At 37.3% G+C, this 21,624-nt stretch overlaps 1 protein-coding gene across 1 annotated transcript in view; it reads right to left on the bottom strand.

Moving 5' to 3' along the window:
* Ryr2 (ryanodine receptor 2) overlaps positions 1–21,624 on the bottom strand; it is a 566,260-nt gene that overhangs the window by 99,113 nt on the left and 445,523 nt on the right. The window contains exons 64-70 of the mRNA XM_075970222.1: positions 15,798–15,858; positions 13,753–13,991; positions 11,841–11,922; positions 9,188–9,318; positions 4,087–4,407; positions 2,179–2,419; positions 1,217–1,304 (exon numbers count right to left, since the gene is read on the bottom strand). Of these exons, the coding sequence (XP_075826337.1) occupies positions 1,217–1,304; positions 2,179–2,419; positions 4,087–4,407; positions 9,188–9,318; positions 11,841–11,922; positions 13,753–13,991; positions 15,798–15,858 (1,163 nt within the window). The remainder of the gene's footprint in view (positions 1–1,216; positions 1,305–2,178; positions 2,420–4,086; positions 4,408–9,187; positions 9,319–11,840; positions 11,923–13,752; positions 13,992–15,797; positions 15,859–21,624) is intronic.

Below are 21,624 nucleotides of genomic sequence, written 5' to 3'. Positions count from 1 at the left end.
AACAAAGTCTTTCAAGGGCACATACAACTCTAAGACAACTTCCTCTTCTGATAGTTATTCCATCTAATTCTAAAAATACTATAACATTATTTTATGTACTTTTTATTTAAAAACAGAATGGTAAAATCAATTGATCTTAAACATTTGGAGAAAATTTCAATACATAAATGTTTGATTCTAAGATATACCGTTATTTCTATTATTCAAAGAACCATTAAATGAGCCTGCTTATTATAATGGAGTCCTCCTTCCAAAATATTCTTTAAGACAAAAATTCAAAGACATTTCATTTGGTGTTTAAATGACTGACGAGCAGAATACATATGTCAATTTCACAGCGGTTTTAACTTGCTAAAGCATCTAATCCTGAATTGCTCCTGTGTGTCCACTTGGCATTTAAAAATTGGGTTACCCATGGGAGAGAGGGAAAGGTAATAGACTGTCAATTCGTCTCTGCTTTTGGCAGGTGGAGATAGATGGGTTGATTTATCTCAGAATATACATTTCTCCCAAAATATCCCAAATAAGTTAATGAGTTGTGCAAAATAAGAAACCATTCATCAGGCATGTTGGCACATGCCAAGGTCCCATAGAAGCAAGAGAATTACAAGTTTGAGGTCAGGCTAACTCCTAGGCCAGCTTAAGATACACAGTGAGGACCTGTCTCAAAATATCAGGAGTTGAGATCTATATCAGGGCAGATCCCTAGTCTAGCATATCTAAGCACAAAATAAACAATCAAAATACTTCATTTTATTTATTTAGGAGCAGAAACACCTTAAGAGAATTTCTTAGTATGTCACAGATATCAGACATCAATCTGAATATACATACATACATGTTTAAAAAGTCATTTTAAATCAGACATGTCCTAAAGGATCCAAGAATATGGAGGTGAAGTGAGCACTTAATACCAGCCTGGGCTACATTAGGCACTGTCTAAAAGAGGGGGAATATAAGTGCTCACCTTAATATACAGTACTATCAAAATTTTATCTTTAAAAGATAAATTACTGAGTTTAAGAGAGGCTCCATTTCCCTGAAATCTTCAGAGTTACCTTCATCCTGTTCTAAGTTATAAAGTGAATTCTAGGAAACAAACTCAAGAAATGTCATTCAGATAATAACCTCAGAAACCAGACAACTGGTCTACCTTTGCAAAGTCCTTATCATACATCAAACAATAGATGCTGTTGGCCAGCATTCTCATACTTACGTGGGATTTGGACCAGAAGATGAAAACTTCAGCCACCATTCGAAAGAGCTCCTCTGCTTCTGGGTTGGGCTCCTTCAGCCACTTTGCCCTGGAAGATATGATAAGCAGATTCTCAGCTAGAGTTAATGAAGAAAAACAAAACAACCTTCCCCAAATCCTTTCTATCAAAGCCTTTGGGGGTGGTGGGTCCCTGGCTAACCTAGAATTTGCTATGTAAACCAGGTTGGACTTAAACTCAAAGAGATTTGCCTACTTCTATCTCTCCTGAGTGCTGGGATTAAAGATACGTGTTGTCATGCCCAGTTTGCTGAAATGAGGTTTGTGGACAAAATAATTCATAATAGTTAAGTGGTATCATGTAATATTTAAAAACGTGTGTTTTAACTGTCCATCAACTTTTCAAGAGAAAGAAATTTTTTAAAAATTAGTTTTATTTTGACAAATGGTTGCTTTATAAACCACATTCACACTTATGTATAGTATGTTATGTTTCAAGAGAAAGAAATTTTTTAAAAAATTAGTTTTATTTTGACAAATGGTTGCTTTATAAACCACATTCACACTTATGAATAGTATGTTTTGTGTATGTATACATACTGTATTATATATATTATGTATACATATTAAACAATTTGTATACATAAAAACAATTTGTATACATAAAGTGCATTTTCTTTCTGAATAACCTGAAGGCTTGTACATCTATAGCTCCAGTCTCTGCTGTAGAACAGAAGCAATATAACAGTAGATACATTACTTGCACACCTTTAACAAACAATACCCAGTAGTAAACTGAAGATGTCCAGTGAGAATTCATGTACGCATTAATATTTTGTTGTGTTATAACCACAAACAAGCTTTTGGTCGAGGAGTCAGTTAACTAAGAGGTCTATATGAACAGATGAGCCAAGAAGGTCATGAAGGACCTGGTAAGGGGAGTGAGTCATTTTTGCATATTGTACCTGTTATAGTCCACAAATCGGATCAAGAGTGGGTAGAAGGCATAGAGATCCCTGGCCAGCGTAGTGAACTCATCTAAAATTAGAAGCTCAGCCTCAGACATGTCCCCTCTGGCCTCGGCTTTTAGGTGGTCTTCCTCAGACACTACCATGGCAGCCTTTTTCTTTAGCTTCTCCATCAAGGGCAAGAAGTGAGTTTTCAAGAGCTGTGGTTTCACCTTGTTGATGATAGGCTGTGAAAACACTATTTGGAAACAGAAATTAACGTTCTTCTCTGAAGAACACCCACTAAATCAAGATGAGTTGTTGGTATGATAATGGGAGTGAGATCCCCAACCGCTTCTCTCTCAGAGCTTCCTTAAGGACAGAGCATAGGTCTCTACCATTTTTCCAGCCACAAACACATAACTGATGCTTAAATTATGGGATTCAATTCAGTGTGATTATTTTTACAATAGAGTGACAATTTAGAATAAGACTTGGGATCATGCCTGAAATCAGTATTATCACACAAAGTCCCCAGATGGAAATAAGTCTTCTACTCCTTTCATTTTTAGAAGCTAAACACTCTCTGCAATATCATCATGCAAGACCTGAGGTCCCAACATTCTTCATGGAAGGGTTAGATTATATAGAACATTGCTGTTGTATTTAGCATTTGGTAATAGTTCTAGGCTTACATAGGAATTTTAAGATCAATTTTTACCTTAAAAGTTATATAATATGTATACATGTACACAAATATATATACATACATACATTGGGTAATATATATGAGAAAAAAGATTTAAAATCCACCTATTCAGATCATTAAAACCTCAGTATATTTCCTTCAGTTTCATCAACAAATAAATGCAGTAACTCATAATATATATATTTCACTCTGTGTTTCTTTAAAATTTTTGCTTTTTTCTCTATATAATATAATACAATGAGTATATCCCTAGACACAGAACAGTGCTGAACTCTGAACGCTTGGAGAAAATGTAATAATTTGGTAAAAGGATATATGGAAACTATTTTACCCATGCTCCAGGTGTTGGGTATTTAGGCTGCTTCCAGAATTTTAATATTATATGTTCCAGAATACTGAAATGATAAACTGAACTGTATGAGTTGTACTTTATCTTCAGTTCCTTAGCCTGTTGTCATAGGAGAATAATATGAAGGTGGGTTGTTTCAAAACCCAGTTTTATTTTTGTCTCTGTCTACATAACAATTATTGATGTTACTGATCATTGCTTCTTTTGCTTATTAAATAGTCTTATATAGAAATAAATAATTCAGAAAATTGCTTGGAAGTGCTAACTATGTAAGAAGTAGTTCTAATGGTCAATCGATACAACCTAAAATCACCTAAGAAAAGGGTCCCAGTGAGGGATTGCCTAAATTGGGTTGGCTGCTGGGTATGTCTGTGGGGGATTGTCTTAATTAAGTTAATTGATGTGGATTACCCAGCCCACTGTGGGTGATATCATTACTTAAAAAAAAGGTCTTGAACTATGTAAGAGTGGAGAAATTGAGCTGAGTAAACTCAAGCAAGCAAGCACGAGAGCATTTCTTTCTTTTTGTACTTGATGGATTTGATATGACTAGCCACTTTAAACTTCTGCCACTGTGATATCCTAAAAGTGATGTTAGTTTACAACTCCAGATAAAATAAGCTCTTTCTCTGAAATGCTTTTTGTCAGGATATTTTATCATGGCAGCAAAAGTGAGACTAGGGCAGGTAGTGAATGTCTGATCATGTCTGTATCTCTTTAAATAGCATAACGGGACTAAGCAATGACAGTTTTGCACACAGAAGAAATCACTGTGGGAAGATTACTGTGGGAAGTTCTTAGCCTTCAATATTTCAAGTCTTCTCTGGAAATGAAACAAATGGGAGCATGCGTTCTCCCCGCTTCTCACCTGCTAAGCGTTTCATCCAGGCTCCTTCGTCAATCCCCAGGTTGTTGTAGATGATTTTGAGAATGTTGCCCAGCAGTGTGTTCATGTGTTCTGAGTTGAGAGCTGTACAGCACATCTCAGCTCTCTCTGGATGGTTCTCAGGACCGTGCTCCCACCATCGTGACATATAGCTGCACAGCATGGGCAGTACAACCTCCATCATGTGTGGCATCTGAGTGTAGCGGATACCTGACTCTGCCAGCTCTATAATCTCAGCCATGAGCTTCTCCAGGGATGGTATATTTGGGCAGACATCCTCCACATTTGCTGGTAAACTGAGAGCTGGAGGAACATAAATAAAATTGGGTTGTGCTCCATGCAAGGACAGGTACCATGTGACAGATTTGACTATCTCAAACAACACATTTCACGTTGGGCTTCAAAACTCAGCTAAACCTGGCTATCTTTCTCCTGACATCTCTTCCTTTTATCTTGGCCATCATTTCAAAATTATTTCCTAACCCTAGGATCCTATCTTGCTATCACCCTCTTAGACTGGTGGACAGCTGTTCTGCCTACTTCACAGCAAAAAAAAGAATAGCCATTCTCTCCTCCTCCTGCTTCTCACAATAACCATTTTCAAGCCATTTCAATGTGGCCTCATTCACCCTTATTCCCTCTATTTAAAGGAAGGAGGTTTTGGGAGACTTCCATAGTTACCCCCTATCTGTCTGGATGACTTTCCCACCACAGGACCCTGCTCAGCTCTCTATTCCCAGCCTTTTCCTCTCTGGCTCCTGGCCTGCCATATCTACAGATACACAAATGTCTTCAGAAGTTCTACTTGCCAGGCATCCTTATACAGGAACTAAACTCAGTTTTCCACTAGAGGGAAGTCATGACTTTGTGTCCATAACTCACTAGTTGCTAGGCAGCTTCTCCCTTTTTCTGGATGCCTCCTTCCTTACCATCACCATCTCCAGTCTCTGTGACTCTTATTTATTACACCACTGTCCTTATCCCACTTCTTTCTCCTTGCTGAATTGTCTGCTGGCTTCTGAGGATCCAATTTTAGCCCCTCTCCTCCTCCACTTACATATTTATCCAGTCAACTACATCCACTACTACTGGCCTCTGTTTGCTATAGCCTAATCCTTCAAAGTTTTATTTATTCACCTTTTTTTCTCTTTAATCCTGGATTTTTTTTCAGGGTCCATTGAAACACAATAGTTTAATTTTTTTCACTTCCTCTTCAACATACTTTCTCAAAGAAGGTGTTATCCAACCAGTCATCCTAGCTAGATGCCGTCACATCTGGGATGATTTTCCCTCCAGGAAACTCACGACACTCCACTGCCTATTGTTTCTAATGGGCATTGTCAAGGCACATTGTTTCTCCAGTTCTCAACACAGCTGAGCTGTGTATTTATCTCCCTTACTACTGTCAGAATGGATCACTGCAATATACGAGCCCCTCTCTGTAGCTGGTAAATGAATCTTCTTTGCTATTGGCATCAGTTCCCACTCTTGGTCCCTTCCTCTGGCTTTCCAGCCTGGCTTCATCGTCTGCTCACCTCTCCTGGGAGCCATCTCCAGTCAATGTAAAATGCTTGGCATTTCCCCTAATGAACCAGAGTTTCTGTCTTCTCAATTTCAAGACTCATTCTGAATTATCTGTGTTAAGACTTCGCAGGAGCTCTGGGAAAACATTGCTTTCGGGTGCCCAGTAGCCCTTATCCTGAATTCTATTACCCATATCTATCAGTTTCTCTCTCTCTCTCTCTCTCTCTCTCTCTCTGTCTCTCTCTCTCTCTCTGTCTCTCTCTCTCTGTCTCTCTCTCTCTGTCTGTCTCTCTGTCTCTGTCTCTCTCTCTGTCTCTCTCTCTCGCTCGCTTGCTCTCGCTCTCTCCTATAAATCAGAACACCCCAAGGGAAAGAATCAAATCTTACTCATCTTTATGTCATATTTCCTCTTTGTCATAACCTCACAGAAAGATCCTGAAATGATTGGCTAATGAAATCATAAAATCATAAATTTAGTTTCCTGTGATATGTAAATGAGGAGATACAGAAATCTGAGCATGGACGTATTCTGCTTGCACAGTTCCTTATCTATATAAAGGTAATAAATCCACTTTGTTCCTGATTAACAGCCAAATACAAATGATTCACAAAGCCTAAATAAGATGACTTTATATTATTACACAGAAAAAAATCAACAATCTGAACTTAATCATTTTCACTACTTACAAATATATAGAATTTTTGTGAAAATATTACTATTGCACATTCAATACATTTGTCTTTACTTTCATTTATTACATGAAGTACAACTGACAAAATATCCAAGCTAAATAATGATTCAGGTCAGTAAGTATTCCTTACATAGTAAGGTTCACACACACACACACAAATACCCAATAGTGTAACTAGGTCATGGAAAATCAAGTTCACAGATAGTTGTTCCTGTTAGGGTTTAAGAACATTCTGCAATTATTAGAAAACAACCAAAAATTTTAAACAGAAACATTCCTATCAGAGGGCATCTATAACACTTAACCCTTAAGAGATGATCTTGACTATTCTAAGAGACAGACTAGAAGCCATCCTTTATACAGATGATAAACAGTTGGGAAAGAAAGCAAAGAAATATCACCCTTCATAATAGTCACAGATAACATAAAATATCTTGGGGTAACTCTAGCCAAACACATGAAAGACCTATATGTCAAGAAATTTAAATCTTTAAAGAAAGAAACTGAAGAAAATACTAGAAAATGGAAAGACCTACCATGCTCTTAGGTAGATAGAAATAACATAATAAAATGTCAATCTTAATTTACAGATTCAATGTAATGCCCAGCAAAATTCTTCACAGACCTCAAAAGAACAACACTCAACTTCATATAGGAAAAAAAATAGTATAGCCAAAACAATCCTGTACAATAAAGAAACTTCTGGAGGTATCACTATCCCTGACTTCAAGCTCTACTATAGAGCTACAGTAATGAAAACAGCCCAGAATTGGTGTAAAAACAGACAGGAGACCAATGGAATCAAACTGAAGACCCAGATTGTCAATCCACACAATTGATTTTTGACAAAGAAGCTAAAAATGGAAAATGGAAAAAAAAGAAAGCATATTCAAAAAATGGTGCTGGCATAACTGGATATCAACATATAGAAGAATGAAAATAGATCCATATCTATCACCATGCACAAAACTCAAATCCAAATAGATTAAAGTCCTCAACAAAAAACAACCATACTGAATCCTTATAGAAGACAAAGTGGGAAGTACACTTGAACTGATTGGCACAGGAGACCACTTCTTAAATATAACTCCAGTAGCACAGATACTGAGAGAAACACTTAATAAATGGTACCTCCTAAAACTAAGAAGCTTTTATAAAGCAAAGGAAACGATCAACAAGACAAAAACGGCAGTCTACAAAATGAGAAAAGATCTTCACCAATCCCACATGTACAAAGTGTACAAGATCTCTAAAATATACAAAGAACTCAAGAAACTTGACATCAAGTCTCTACTGTCTCTATTGATTCTACTGCATGTACGGGCTTTCTGGGGCCCTATTCTCTTTGGATGCATACCTTGATCAACCTGCATGTAGAGGGGAGGGCCTTGGACTTTCCACAGGGCAGGGTGCCTTGCCCTCTCTTAAGATTGGAGGGAAGTGAGAGGGGAGTAGGAGGAGGGAAGAAGTGGGAACTTGGATTGGTATTTTTTAAAGTAATAAAATAAAATAGTAATAATAAAATAAAAAAAAACAATATTGGGTAGAAGGGGAAGGGAGGAAGGGAGGGGAGCAGAGAAAAATGTATAGCTCAGAAGAATAGTAACTAGAATCTACTTACTTTTCATCCAGCTCAACTCACATTCCTGTTAAGAATTCTAGATTCTCAAAGGTAAATCTCCGAAATCATCAGCAGGAGAGTAATTTGTTTTAAGTTGGAAACAAGAGCAAAAATAGGAGTGTCTATGCAACAAACAATCTGATTCTCCTGTGTGGGATACCACACATGGATTTTGCATCTATGACACACTGAATATACACACAAGCTTATGGATCTTAGAGGACACATTGGCATGAACAGTGGGCATGTGTATATATGTGTATACATACACATACATATATTCAAACACACAAATACACACATACAAAATAAATGTTAAAAATTAAAAAGAACAATGAAGGGCATAAATCCATCAATGAAATAAATAACGATACCATGACCCTTCCTGGCTTACTGTAAGACAATTCAATAAGAACACAGATCAACTTATTTCCTTCATATTTGCTGATTATTTTGTCTGCTTTGGTATTCATTTGCATGTGGCTCATTAACTTGAGAGAATTGAACAAATTTTCCTTCAGAAACATTAGAGGAAGTACACATTTTTAAAAACGAATGCTAAATTAAAACACTTGAGAACAAAGAGCCTCATAGCTCATAAACTGAAGGAGATAATTAAAAACACTGTATTATAGGAAACCCTCTATATGCTATCTATGCCTCTGCATGGTCAGCCATACAAAAGATTACAATTATGTGATGCTGAGCCCACATATGCATAGATTGCATCAAATTATCAACTACCTCATGTAGTGATGTTTCATTTGTATTTTAATAAATAAAGTTTGCCTGAAGGTCAGTGCAAAGCAGCCACACTAGTCAGCCATACAGACCAGGCAGTGGTTGCACACACCTTTAATCCCAGCAGCCACACTTGTTAGTCACAGTAGTTGCACATGCCTTTAATCCCAACAAAAGAGAAGAATATAAGGTAGGAAGAGACAGGAGCTCACTCTCCTTTAGTCTAAAGATTTCAAGGTGAGAAATCACCCACACCCTGCCCCTTGCAGCTAATTACTCCTCCTCCAGAATCCAGGAAAGGAAGTTCCTCTGGTAACCTGGGCTCATGAGCAACCTCACTCAAGCACACTGATTCCCTACAAGAGCACTACCTGTACTGTCAGAAGTAAAAACGTCTGAACAAATGATCTCACCACCCCAAGAATAAAAAACGCTGCAGAAAAAAAAATATACATTATCAAGACGCAGCTTCATTTCTCAAAAACCAAGCATAGTTCTGTGTTACCTGCTCTCTCCCGTGAAGACCTGGTGTTGTAGATGGAGTAAACATTGTGTTTGTCCAGGTGGGTTTCCAAAAAGGCTATAGGGAAGGCAGCAGCAAAGGCAGCTAGGCATTCTCCGAGTGCAGATCGCTGCCTACAAGGGCAAAATGTTTACTGTTTCCAGCTGAATAATTGAATAAGTTACATGACAATTATTAGATTTAACCTACAAGAGGGATACCAATATTGCTACAAACTATATCTGAAATCCAGTTTTGTATATTACAAGGGGAAAAAAAGAATTACATGCTTTGGTGACCAAATCTTGATCTACTGAATAAAAGCTCAATTGTCATTAACAATTACCTTAAAATCAGATTAACAAGACCAACAAGTCATCAAAATGAGAAGCTCTGCACCTTTACTCACAAGTCGGAACATTTTCTTCCCCCTCTGACTACCTTTTCCTTTTACTTTTTAAAATAACAAGGAAAGAATTTCTGATACTGACTAAGTGGATTCGGAAGAGTGAAAAGTTGAAGTAGTAATACTGATTATGATTTATACAAATTTACTGACTTATTGTTTATAAAAAGAAGAAAGTATCTAAGAAATCAAACTATGTCTCACTGATTGTGGACAGAGTTTAAATAAAGTCTGATAGTATCTCCTTCATTCTTCTCCCTTTTATTAGTAATTTTCTTAATTTATGTCTTTGTCAAAATTTTCAGTTGTTCATTAAAGAAAGACTGATAGGAAATCTGTTTAAGTATATTATAAACTCCCTAAAAGAGGTATATAAGTATTAGAGATGTGACTTAAATTAATATAAAATATTACATTATTTTACTTTTAAATACTTTTCAACTTTTGTTTTATTATGTGCATCTGTGTGTAGATATGTAGATGTAAGTGTAGGTGCCCTTGGAGGTGCATTGGGTCTCTTGGAGCTGGTGTAACATGAGATTATGAGCCAACTGAAGTGGCCACTGGAAACAGAATTTGGCTCCTCTGCAATGTATACTGCTGAGATCTCTCTGGTCCCTATACAATATTCCTATTAGATAGTTTTAAATATCCCAGAAAATAAACATACCTAGTCACTTAATGATAGAGAAATTAAAAAAAAATATGTCATCAGGTGAGCTTGTGGCTGTGGATTTTTATTAGTTATGAGCTTTAAAAATCAGGCACTAAATGATCTATTCTTAGGTATCTTGCTCTCTCTATTGTATGGTTACTTAAATGAAAAGCACAATCCACCCCGATATTCATGAATTCACTTGCTTGTAGATTCTGGCTTCTCCCAGCAGATTCAGAACCTAAGATGGTGGAAAACTAGCTTTTTTACAGTTTCATCCCTGCTTCTGACAATTTACTAATATTTAATATTCAAACAACAACATGAGAAGTTAAATCTGAATACTGGAAAACCTAGTGGAGAAAACTAGAATTGATACTTGAATTTTTGCCTGCTAAAAAAAAAAGTATGATGTAAGCTTTTGACATTATAAAACTAAGGAGAAAGAACATTTATGAAGTAATTGACAAATATCATTAAACAAAAATCTAAAGTTCCCATGTATAAAAAACTATCTGCACATAATAGTCAAGGAAAGAAAATTCATAGTTAAAAATTATGCATGCCAAAGTAAACACAAAAGAAACAACAAGAAAGGAAAAATTAAGAAAATGCCTTTGAGAATAAAATCTGGATTCTGCTAGTAAATGGACAGAGTTAAAACAAAGAGAAAACTGAGCATGTGGGTATTTGAGTATGAGTATAAACCTAACCAATTTTGTGAAAAGATAGTGATGATAACAAGATAACTGTTTCACATATGAATGCTTTTAGCTGTGAATTTCTAAATTCTGGAATTATTATTGGTTAGGAAAAAATAATCACAAATAGAAAGTCAAATGCTGACTTCAAATCTTCGTTTCCCTGTCAACAGCATTTGATAATGGTGACCCACTTCTGTCTGGAATGTGAGCAAATGAAGCTGGCTTTAGTGAGCTTCGAGCCTACTTTATATTTCTCTGTGCATGTATGTGGGTGGGGTAGGCATGTGGGAACACATCTGGAGATCAGACGTCAACATTGACTCAGTTCCTGCATCATTCCCCATCCTAGTTTTTGAGTCAGGGCCTCTCACTGAACCTGAAGCCCACCAATTCATCTAGCCTGGGCTGTCAATCAAGCTCCAAGGATTCTCCTGACTCTTCCCCTCTACCCCAGGCCCAAGGATTACAAACTAAGAGCTGCCATGTTGGACTTTTTAGGCGACTGCTGTGGGTTTAAATAGGTCTTCACTCCGGAAGCTCCTTAGTTTGCCTTTTTGATACCAAGTTACAAACAATGCTAGCAGCTGCCCCTCCTAAGATTTATAAGCTCTAGTTTAAATTTATATAATATTAAATATGTTTATTTATATATTATGTAAATGTAAATTTATATAATATATTTAATATTATGTAAATGTAAATTTATATAATATGTTTTTATATAAAAGACAAACTGCACTGAGGTTTACTAGAGTAATTCTTAAAGACTGTCAAATTCCTCTTGAGAAACTGGACAGATTAACCCGGTTGCATCAAAAGTAAGAAACAAGTATAAAACAAAGAGTTCCGAGGTGCAGTTCTCATCAGTACCAGACTGTCGTCAGCTCTTACCTTTCCACGTAGATGCTCTTGCTTGTTCCCAAGGCATACAAGCTGGTCAGAATTCTGTAACAAGACACCTGCACATCCTCCACTGAGAATAAAGAGAGTCTACATTGAGAAGTAAACACTTACATAACAGGTGACTCTGAGAAAGTTTAAGCTGAACCCAGAATTCCTCATTAGACTTTGGAAAATGAAAAATAAGAAGACATTCACAAAATAAAACACAAACGTTTCTTTTCAAAATTCTTCCCTGCACACAGGGAGCTGAGACCACTTTAAAGGATGTGTGGTGATTATCTAGAGCAGGGGTTCTCAACCTGCCTAATGCTGTCGCCCTTAAATATAGTTCCTCATGTTGTGGGGACCCACTCATAAAATTATTTTCATTGCTGCTTTACAACTATAACTTTGCTGCTATTATGAATCATAATGTAAATATCTGATATGCAGTGTATATGCTATGCGACCCCTATAAAAGGGTCATTCATTCCAAAAGGGGTCACAAACCACAGGTTGAGAACACTGATCTAAAACATCCTCAGAAACATTTTTAATAGTCTTTCTCTGAATGTTAAGGGAAAGGACTTGCCCAAGAATAATGTAAAGCACAAGACTATCTGGAAAGGCAAGAAATTTGAGTGTTCTTATGGAGAGGAAAAAATATTCTATCTTCTATAAAGGTTTGCATGGAAAAGGACTTTAGTTCATATAATGTTAAATATAATAACTGTCTGTTACCATAAGTCACAGATGATATCACCAATGATCTGACATTCATATATAAGTTTCTCTAGGGGACTTTAAAAAATATTTTTAGTTAGGAATATGCCTATCTGTCTGTCTGTGGATGTGCATATGTAAGTACAGACGCCTGCAGAGGCCAGAAGCCTGGATCCTCCTAAAGCTGGATTGACAGGCATCTGAAGTGAATTTTGGGAGCTAAATGCAGGTCTTCTGCAAGAAAAATATATACTCCTAATCACTCAACCATATTTGCATTCCCTTTCTACAGTGTTTGATGTTAGAAAAAAAATCAAACTGAGGATCTAGTGAATTTCTTTAGATCATTGAATAAACCATGCTTTAAAAGCAAAGAAATCTAAGAAATACGGCTTTCTAATTCCAACCCTGCTGCCATGCCAGGTGGGATATACCATATACAGAAGGAAGAAAATATCTTTAACATCAGACCCTCTTCCATCTACACTCCAGGCCACATGCACTGTTCTACTGGTGAGAATTGAGGTTTTGCCAATGTTAGCAGAAGAGCCACTGGGCCCCGCAGCAGCTTCACATCGCACGATCCATCACCTCGGAAACCTACACTGTGTGAGTCTCTTGTCAGCTCCTCCAAAGCTCCTGGCTCATCCCATGTTCAAAAGCGGAGCACTGCAAAGGTCAGGACAGCCTACGTAACCTTGGGTATTCTGGGGTGACTTTTAAAAATAACTTAAGAGTTCTGGTTCTAAACCAGCTAATTAAATATCTCTCAAAAATCACACTAAAACCTATCAACAAAGTTATTTGTGCTTGTCACAGTCCAGTGTTCTAGATGCTGCATTTGTCTCAGTATATTTCATGTTATTTGGTGGTCCAGTCAGCAATCTGTGTTGGACTCAGAAATGACTTGAAAACATTTAATATGGCATGGCTCTATGTTCCAAATCAATGGAAAATAAACATTGGAAAGATGTAACAGACTCGTGGAATTCAGCAAAGCAGAACATACAACCCAAAACTGTGACTCTACTCCCAGGCCTTTGAGGCACAGACCTGTCCCTGTAAGAATGGTTTCTGTAATTCGAACACCCACCAATGCTGTTCTGTAATAATAAAAACATTTGCATGCAGAAGCACGTTGGGATGGCCCTAATGATGCTAGTTCAAAAGTCAGTTCTTAAGGACCAAAGTTACATACATATCAGGTCTTCTCCAAACTGATGCTGGCCGATGTGTTCAAACAGGGACGAGAGCATGGGCAGCAATGCGACCGTGGTGTAGTTGATGATCTGAGTCACCCCTTTGGGCTGGCTCCGCGTGTGGGTAAACTGGCCCTGCTTTAGGTTTTCCATTGTCTTTTCCAGATCCTCTGCTGCGTTGTCCAGAAAGGCCCTGAGAGCACTTTTCACACTGTCCAGGCCCGTCTTCATCACAGTCCTGGGAAGTCAAGGAAGAGATTGGACTTTCTGACAGCAAGAAATCAAAGGAGAAAATCTGACCCATTATGCTACCTATCTACTATAGTACCTACCTAGAATATATTTAACTTTCAAAAACTGATTAGCATGCATTAATTACATATAATTGTTTTATGACATTTGCACATATGAACATAGTTTATTTTGATTCTATTCACCTCCAATTGCCCTCTCTTCTGCCGCTCCCTCTTTCCAAAGAGTTCTACTTCCATGTCTTTGTATATGTTTGCTTACAAGAGTACACGCATATGATTATGGTGATATGCATATGATATGGTGAACCAATGCGTCTCTAAAGAGTTACTTACTGGAGCCTAGGAAAGGGATTATTTACAAGTGCATGGGCAATTTAGCATTGGCTACACCAATAAAAATAATGTCTCTCCTGCCTCTAGAAATCATTAGCTTCCTATAGGTGCTAAGGGAAGAGAGGGTCATAATATCTCTCTCCTGCCTTAGCAACTATTAACTTTATTTTTTATAAAATAAGTCTTCTATATATCTGAAATTATAAGAATGCTGCTTTGTCCAATCATTTTTTCACAAATGACCTCACTGTTGAAATCAGTAAGGACCTGGAATGCAATAATAATTTATGATTTCTGGCAGTGGTCTGGGATTTCATAGCCAACACAACAGCAAGTTTCCAGCCAGTTGGCTAAGCTCATCTCCAACAACACAAGGACACCTTCTGGGCAACAGGCATGAACAAAACAATGATGGTAGTTGAAAAATGATGCCCAGTGCTAAAACATTCTACACTTCCAAACGCAGCAGCGCAACCGCTTCTAAAGAAGCCAGCGAAGACTTGGCTTTCTGCAGTAGCAACACCCCACTTCCACTGCTCCTGGAAGGGAATGGATGTGTACACTCTAACTCCCTCATTTATGACAGAGACATAAAAGCTTAAACATAAGGATGTAGTCAAGGAATGTCACAGAATACTCCCTATAAGAGACATGAAGGAATTAGATTGTATTTAAGAACTAAATTGTGCCTGCTGAGAAGCCAGGGACAATGGCACTGGGTTTTGATCCTGCTTCATGTTCTGGCTTTGTGGGATCCTAGCCAGTTTGGATGTTCACCTTCCTAGACCAGGATGGAGGGGGGAGGACTTTGGACTTTCCACAGGACAGGGTACCCTGACTGCTCTTCAGACTGGAGAGGGAGGGGGAGAGGAGGGGGAGAGGAGTGGGAGGAGGGGGAGAGAAATGGGAGGCTGGGAGGAGGCAGAAATTTTTTTTCAATAAAAAAAAGAAAAAAAGAACTAAATTGATTGTAAATTGATTGTTCGACCATGCTGAAGAGATGATGTACTTGGACAAAATTCCTGGTTTGTCAAGCAGAATAGCAAGCACACTGACATGGGGTTCAGTTGGTCTACATACATCCTAGCCCATCTTAGACGTCACTTCACACAATGCAGATACACCTCTCTTGCTCTGAACAAAAGCAAACATTGTCATAAATGTCAAGCTGAGCCATCACATCCAGGAACTGAAAAGGCCCCATAAGTTGTCTGGCTGGCATTGCTATTCTCATTGATAACTCAGTTACAAAATCAGCTGCTACAGAAATGATTTGAAGATTAAATACCCTTCTGATTGTAAAAACAAAGGACCACTGTATCAATAATTTATAAAGTTTCTTTTCACTTGTGCCAAGTGAAAGTACTTGTATCAAGTGTTCATAAAACAACCAAAATAAAATCAAGACATGTCATAATGACATCAATTCATTTAGATAAAAAAATGTGCCTATTTACCTTGCATCCAAAGTCTGCCCCAGAATATGAAGACAGTTCACAATTGAGGTAGCATCATTCCCTGAAGGGGAAACAAAACACTGTATAAATCACCTTCAGACTTTCTTAACTTTCTCCTGTCCTATTAACTCGTGTGTTGTAAACATTGGTTAATTCACACAATTCAATCATAACTTAATGAAAAAGACTTTGGAAGACTCAAGTTTGAAATCATGCAGTTTCCCTGCTTCAAAGTGGTTATGCAAATGTAAGTAGACAAGCGGTGGAGCATGTCATACCACACAGCAGACATGCTCCAGAAGCATTCGGAAGCATCGCACGAAACTAAAGGAATTTTTGCTGAATTCCTCAGATACATTGCTCTCCCCACACTAACGCACTGTAATACATACAGTACGCAAACTTTTAAAGTCAGCACATATCCTATCAGAGATGAGATGAGCTACGTCTCTTCACATCTTTGTTCTATTTTAATTACTTCACGAGTCTCTGCTTCCTTATTTCATTTGTTTGTTTGTTTGTTTTTTGAGACAGGGTTTCTCTGTAGCTTTGGAGCCTGTCCTGGAACAAGCTATTGTAGACCAGGCTACAATAACTCACAGAGATCCTCCTGCCTCTGCCTCCCGAGTGCTGTGATTAAAGGCATGCACCACCACCACCCGGCTATCTCTGCTTCCTTATTTCATTCAAAGGCCTTAGTGTGAATTAATATGCTTGAATTCTGATGTGGTAGGCTGGATTGATTTATCCAAACTTTGTTGGTCTTTGGCAAAAAGGAAAGCAACAAATAAATTCTTTTTAAAAATTAAAACCAGAGATTGGAGAAGCTAAATAGAACTCCTGTTTGTATTAAAGATTTATTTTGAATTCTGTGCATGTGTGTGGTTATGTGCACATGTGCATGCAGTGCCTAAGCAAGCCAGGAGGAAGTGGCAGATCCCCTTGAGCTGGAGCTACATTGTACACGTGGTTGTGAGCTGCCTGATCCGGGTGCTTAGAACTGAACTGAGGTCCTCTGCAAGAGTAGCACTTGCCCTTAACTACTGAGTCATCTCTCCAGAACATTAAAGAGAACTCTTTTGCACTACTCAAAATGTAATTCTTGAAAACAATGAGATTTGGGCATCTTGACTGCCATTTTGTATATAAAATACAAAATTATGAGTGACATAATCAGTATGTGGTGTGTGGGGGGGGTGTTTTTGTATGTATGCATGATGCTCAGTGATGGGTGTTTTAATAAATAAATAAACAAATAATATGATGATACCATTAACAAATAATTTGGCTACCAAAATATGATCAATTCATATTAGTCTTTGTTCTATATTTTCATCACATACACACACACACACATAGGACCCTTAGGGTAATGAGTCATGACTCAATGTAAGCTTTTGTAACACCTGAATGTTAACTTCTTTAAACAAAAACACATCTTAAAATAGCCCACTTACACATACAAAGAACTGGGTAATCATCCTGGAACAGGAGCAGGCCAATTTAGACACATCGTAACACAAAGACACTCTCAGTTCTAGACAGACACTATCCTCAGAGATGTTTGGGGCTTTAAAGGATTTCTTTTTCCTTGTCTCTACCATGCCCAACAAATCAAGCACAACCTGAGCCTTCTAGGATAACATATACAGACTAATTTTTTGATACCTCCTCCTGGAGAATAGCAGTAAGTATTCAAATACACATTTTGTAGACATTTTGAAGGGAGACATTAAAACTATAAATGTGAATCTAATCTTCTAATAGTCAGGAAGAGATAACAAGGAAATTTTCTCTGAATTATAGCACTTAGCATTTACTTTGGAAACTTGTCCAAATATAAATTTAAGATTCATGCACTAGTGAAAAGTAAGTATCCTCATCTGCAAAACAGAAAAATTTCATAACAAGCAGCTTTCTTTTAAACATCTAGAATTTATGCTGTGTCGATATCCTCCCAGCTAACACTGTGGTAAAATGCAGTGATACTGTATGTTCAGGCTCAGGGCCACTATGTGGCCAAGCTAAAAGAATTTTTGACAGTATGGCTTCATAAGCATTTCTGTCATAAGTTTGATACATTCTCCACTGGCTCCGGGAAGTATCTCAGGGGACTGAGTGTCTTATAAAGAAAAACTTACATTTTTTTTTGCTTGATAATTTCCCAAAAAAGAAAATTAAAGGTTGCATTATTTGAATAAAAAAATTGTAATTTACAGCACTTACTATTTTAAATGTCTGTTACCTGTCTTCTCTATTAAGACCATGAGCTCTTTGAGAGCAGGATCTGATTAGTTCATTCATTCCTTTACTTGTCAGGTATTTTTAAAAGGTTATCATGTGCTTAGCTTCCTGCTTAGCCCCATAAAGACAAATGGAAGCCAGAAGGGCAGGGATTTACTGCACTTAGTGAGAATTAAGAAGGCAAGTGTTAGAGGTGGTGAGTCTGATCCCACAGAGTAATGATTGCACCAATGACCCTGAGTGGAAAGGGACATGACACACTGCAGAAGTAAGGAGTTTCCAGGAAAGCTGAGGTAGCATACGTAATGAGCAAGGAAAAGCAATGTGGTGAGAATGGATGAGTGGCACCTGAGGAAGCCAGCTTGCATGCTCAGGTTATTCTACAGAAATAGAAGATACTGGGCATGCAGGAGTAAAATAGAAGGCTGGTGTCTGAGGAAGACATGGTTGTATGAGCACAGAGTAGGAAGAGGGGATGCAGATAGAGTGGGTTCTTTGGTCCTGGAGAAACACAGGTAAAAGAACTCTGGTATAACAATAGAAAGAAAATTCTTCATTTCTCCATCTTCACACCCTAAGAGAATGTCTCACGCACAGCAGACACACGATGACTACATACTCAACGATGCATTTGAAGTACTAGTTTTTTCTTTATATGTGCAAATAATGCCCTTAACAGACCTTTGAGGCATAACCCTGTGACATCATCCCTAAGATTATTCTGCCTTCATATCCTGCTCCCTGTACCAATGACTGAAGAATTTAATGTCATGGGTAAGTTTGGGGATGCTCTTGCTGTCTTTAAGTTAGCAAAGAGAATTCCTATCTAACAAAGTGGCCAGTGTTAATAAGAATGAAAACAGTATTTATTTAGCCAACATTGGGCTCTTAGAATGACAAATGAGATCCTCTGTCTTGTCAAACTGCCTAAGTGTTGTTCCCATCCCAACTGAATTCCCAGAATGCATGTGCACGTGTACACCAACTTAGAGAGTCAAACAAAGCTTTCAGAGGTCAAGTGGGATAGCATGTATTTAAGCAGGAGGGCATTTTCTTTCCCTCTCCATCACCTCACCTCACAAAATAGTCTGTTCTATTTGCCAGGATTCTACAGTGAAAACATCCATCCTTGGAAAAAGTATCTTTACCATTTTCCCACATAACACGAAATGCTTTAAGAGCCTCAGAATAACAGTTCCGAGCATGAGAGCTGTTGGGTTTGCCTCTCTGTTCTTTGGTTGTTTTGATGTATAGAAAATATTTTTAAAGGAAATCAAAGACACATGCAAACATGGAGAGTGAACTTTTGATAACCCTCATAGTTTAGATGTCTTAACAGTCTGTGACTACAGAAGAATTGTAGGTGTGATTTAATTTGGCAGATAATAAAGGCTTAATATCCCCAGTACATACCATATCAACTCACCACAGTGACCCCAAACACAAGAACGTGGTCTGTTTATTGCTCTCTCCTGGTCTCTAGTGCCTAACTGTGGAAGGTTAATGTGTATCTTTTTGTATCTTCAGTTTTGGTAACCATTATCAAACCAAAGTATTTCATAGAGTTTAATAGTTTCTCATCTATTTCTTAAATAAAGTCATGAATTATTTTCAAGTATTATTTTTTATTATGTGTGTGTGTGTGTGTGTGTGTGTGTGTGTGTGTGTGTGTGTGTGTGTGATGTGTATGTGGGTGCCATTAAAGCCCAGAAGAGGGATGTCTTTAAAACTGAAGTTTCAGGTATCATGAGCTGCCCTGTGTGGGTATTGGAAACTGAACCTGGGTCTAACTGCTGATCCATCCTTCTGGCTTCGAATCATAAATTTTTCTAAACTGATGCAGTATATATGATAGAGTTGATAAACAGTTTATTTCCTGCCATAATGCAGAAAATCATATGAAATGTATATGAGATAGGGTGAAAGAAAAGAGTAACATGACTATATGCAATATCAGCTTCATATTTGTTTAGGTCTCTTAGTACAACCCATCCCTGATGCAATGGGGTATGTAAAGGTCTTGTAGATCCACTTTAAATAACCACACTTTGTACTATATTTTGTATTTAATTTGACTCACCTAAGTAAGAGCTAACAAATAAGATTTCAAAAAACCTTATAAAATCTAATGTCTCAAACCAGGACATGAACAAAGCAATTTCAGTTTCCACAGTGTCTCAACATTCATTAACTCATGTTAGGTTTAATACACACAACAAATCTCTAAGATTAGTGTTGATTTTATGCCTACCACAATACAAAAAGTAAAGGTTTAGGCATTCAAGTCTCTTGTTCAAATCATTCAGGTGATTAAAATTCTCTAAAGCAGCATATATATAGTCAAAGGCCAGAGTTCTCTCCTGGTCATCACAAGAGTTTAAAGACAGGCTACAATTGTGCTATGTAAAGTTTTTGTACTAAGACAACTAGGTAAGTCTGTATTAGAGCATGTTTGATTGTTAAAGACATTTTCCAGCTTAATGGATTTCAAATACTGAATCTAATTACATATTAAGATTACATAAGAAAGAATAATTTGCCCCTGCAAGGGAACAACAAACTATATTACACATTTATCATCAGTTAGCCTTAGACAATATACTTGAATAAAATATGAGTCTAAATAACAGACAAAGGAATCCTTGCTGACAGAATGTCCATGTAATATTCCTTTCAAAAAATTACCATTATTAAAAATGGCATAATGGAAGTGTTCTGAATGTTGATAAGATTTTCTTGACTATCGATTAAGTAGATGTATAAATATGAAAAGATTCTTGTTCTCAAGATATATATGCACTTTATCATATATATATATATATGATATGTTTAATTCTCTTAGAGGGGTATTGGTGACATAAAACAGGTCCCCAGTTAAAAAGAGCATACTACAAGTACTGTGCTTTCAGGTGAGTCCATAAACACCAGCACTGACAGACAAGCCCCAACAGAGCTATTCATAGTTAGACAGTTCTCTCGGATTACATGATGTTTGAACCTGATGAAAAGAACAAGAGAATCTTATCTGAAGAATTTTCACATGAATTGTTATCTATTGGTGAAAAATAGCTAAAGAGAAATTATTTTGAAGATACTGCCCTAAAATTTTTAAATATCTCAAACAATACTGTAAAAACCCAGAAAATTTATATGAAATGTAACTTTACTGATAAACGGAAGTGTACTGAACATTCCAGATCAAGAAGTATATAGTATAACAGTAGTTAGTTGAGCAAAACCTATTACTTACTACAAATTTTATTAAGAATGTATTTTTTGTGTCTGTCTCTGTGTATGTGTCTATCTGTAAGACCCTTAGTTTATTCACTGTGACTTTTACAAAAAAAATTGAGTTTTCTAAATCTTTAGTCTTTCATAAAAATATAGTTAAATTGAAAGCATTTCTAGAAATACATTCCTATAAAATATCCCAACATTATCCCCAAAATCTAGAGAGCAAAGGGCTCAAATTTGCTTTGGCAATTTACATAGACAGATAAAAGAAAGCGAGTGACTGGAATATTCCAGCAGCTGCCCATTGCACACCCTGCACAGCTATCCAGGCACATGTCCTTCAACCTCA

The sequence above is a fragment of the Microtus pennsylvanicus genome, chromosome 4 (genome assembly GCF_037038515.1).
Source record: "Microtus pennsylvanicus isolate mMicPen1 chromosome 4, mMicPen1.hap1, whole genome shotgun sequence".
In the NCBI taxonomy this organism is placed as follows: Eukaryota; Metazoa; Chordata; class Mammalia; order Rodentia; family Cricetidae; genus Microtus; species Microtus pennsylvanicus.
Note: the sequence above shows the minus strand (reverse complement) of the source record. Positions and strands in the feature narration are given on the sequence as shown.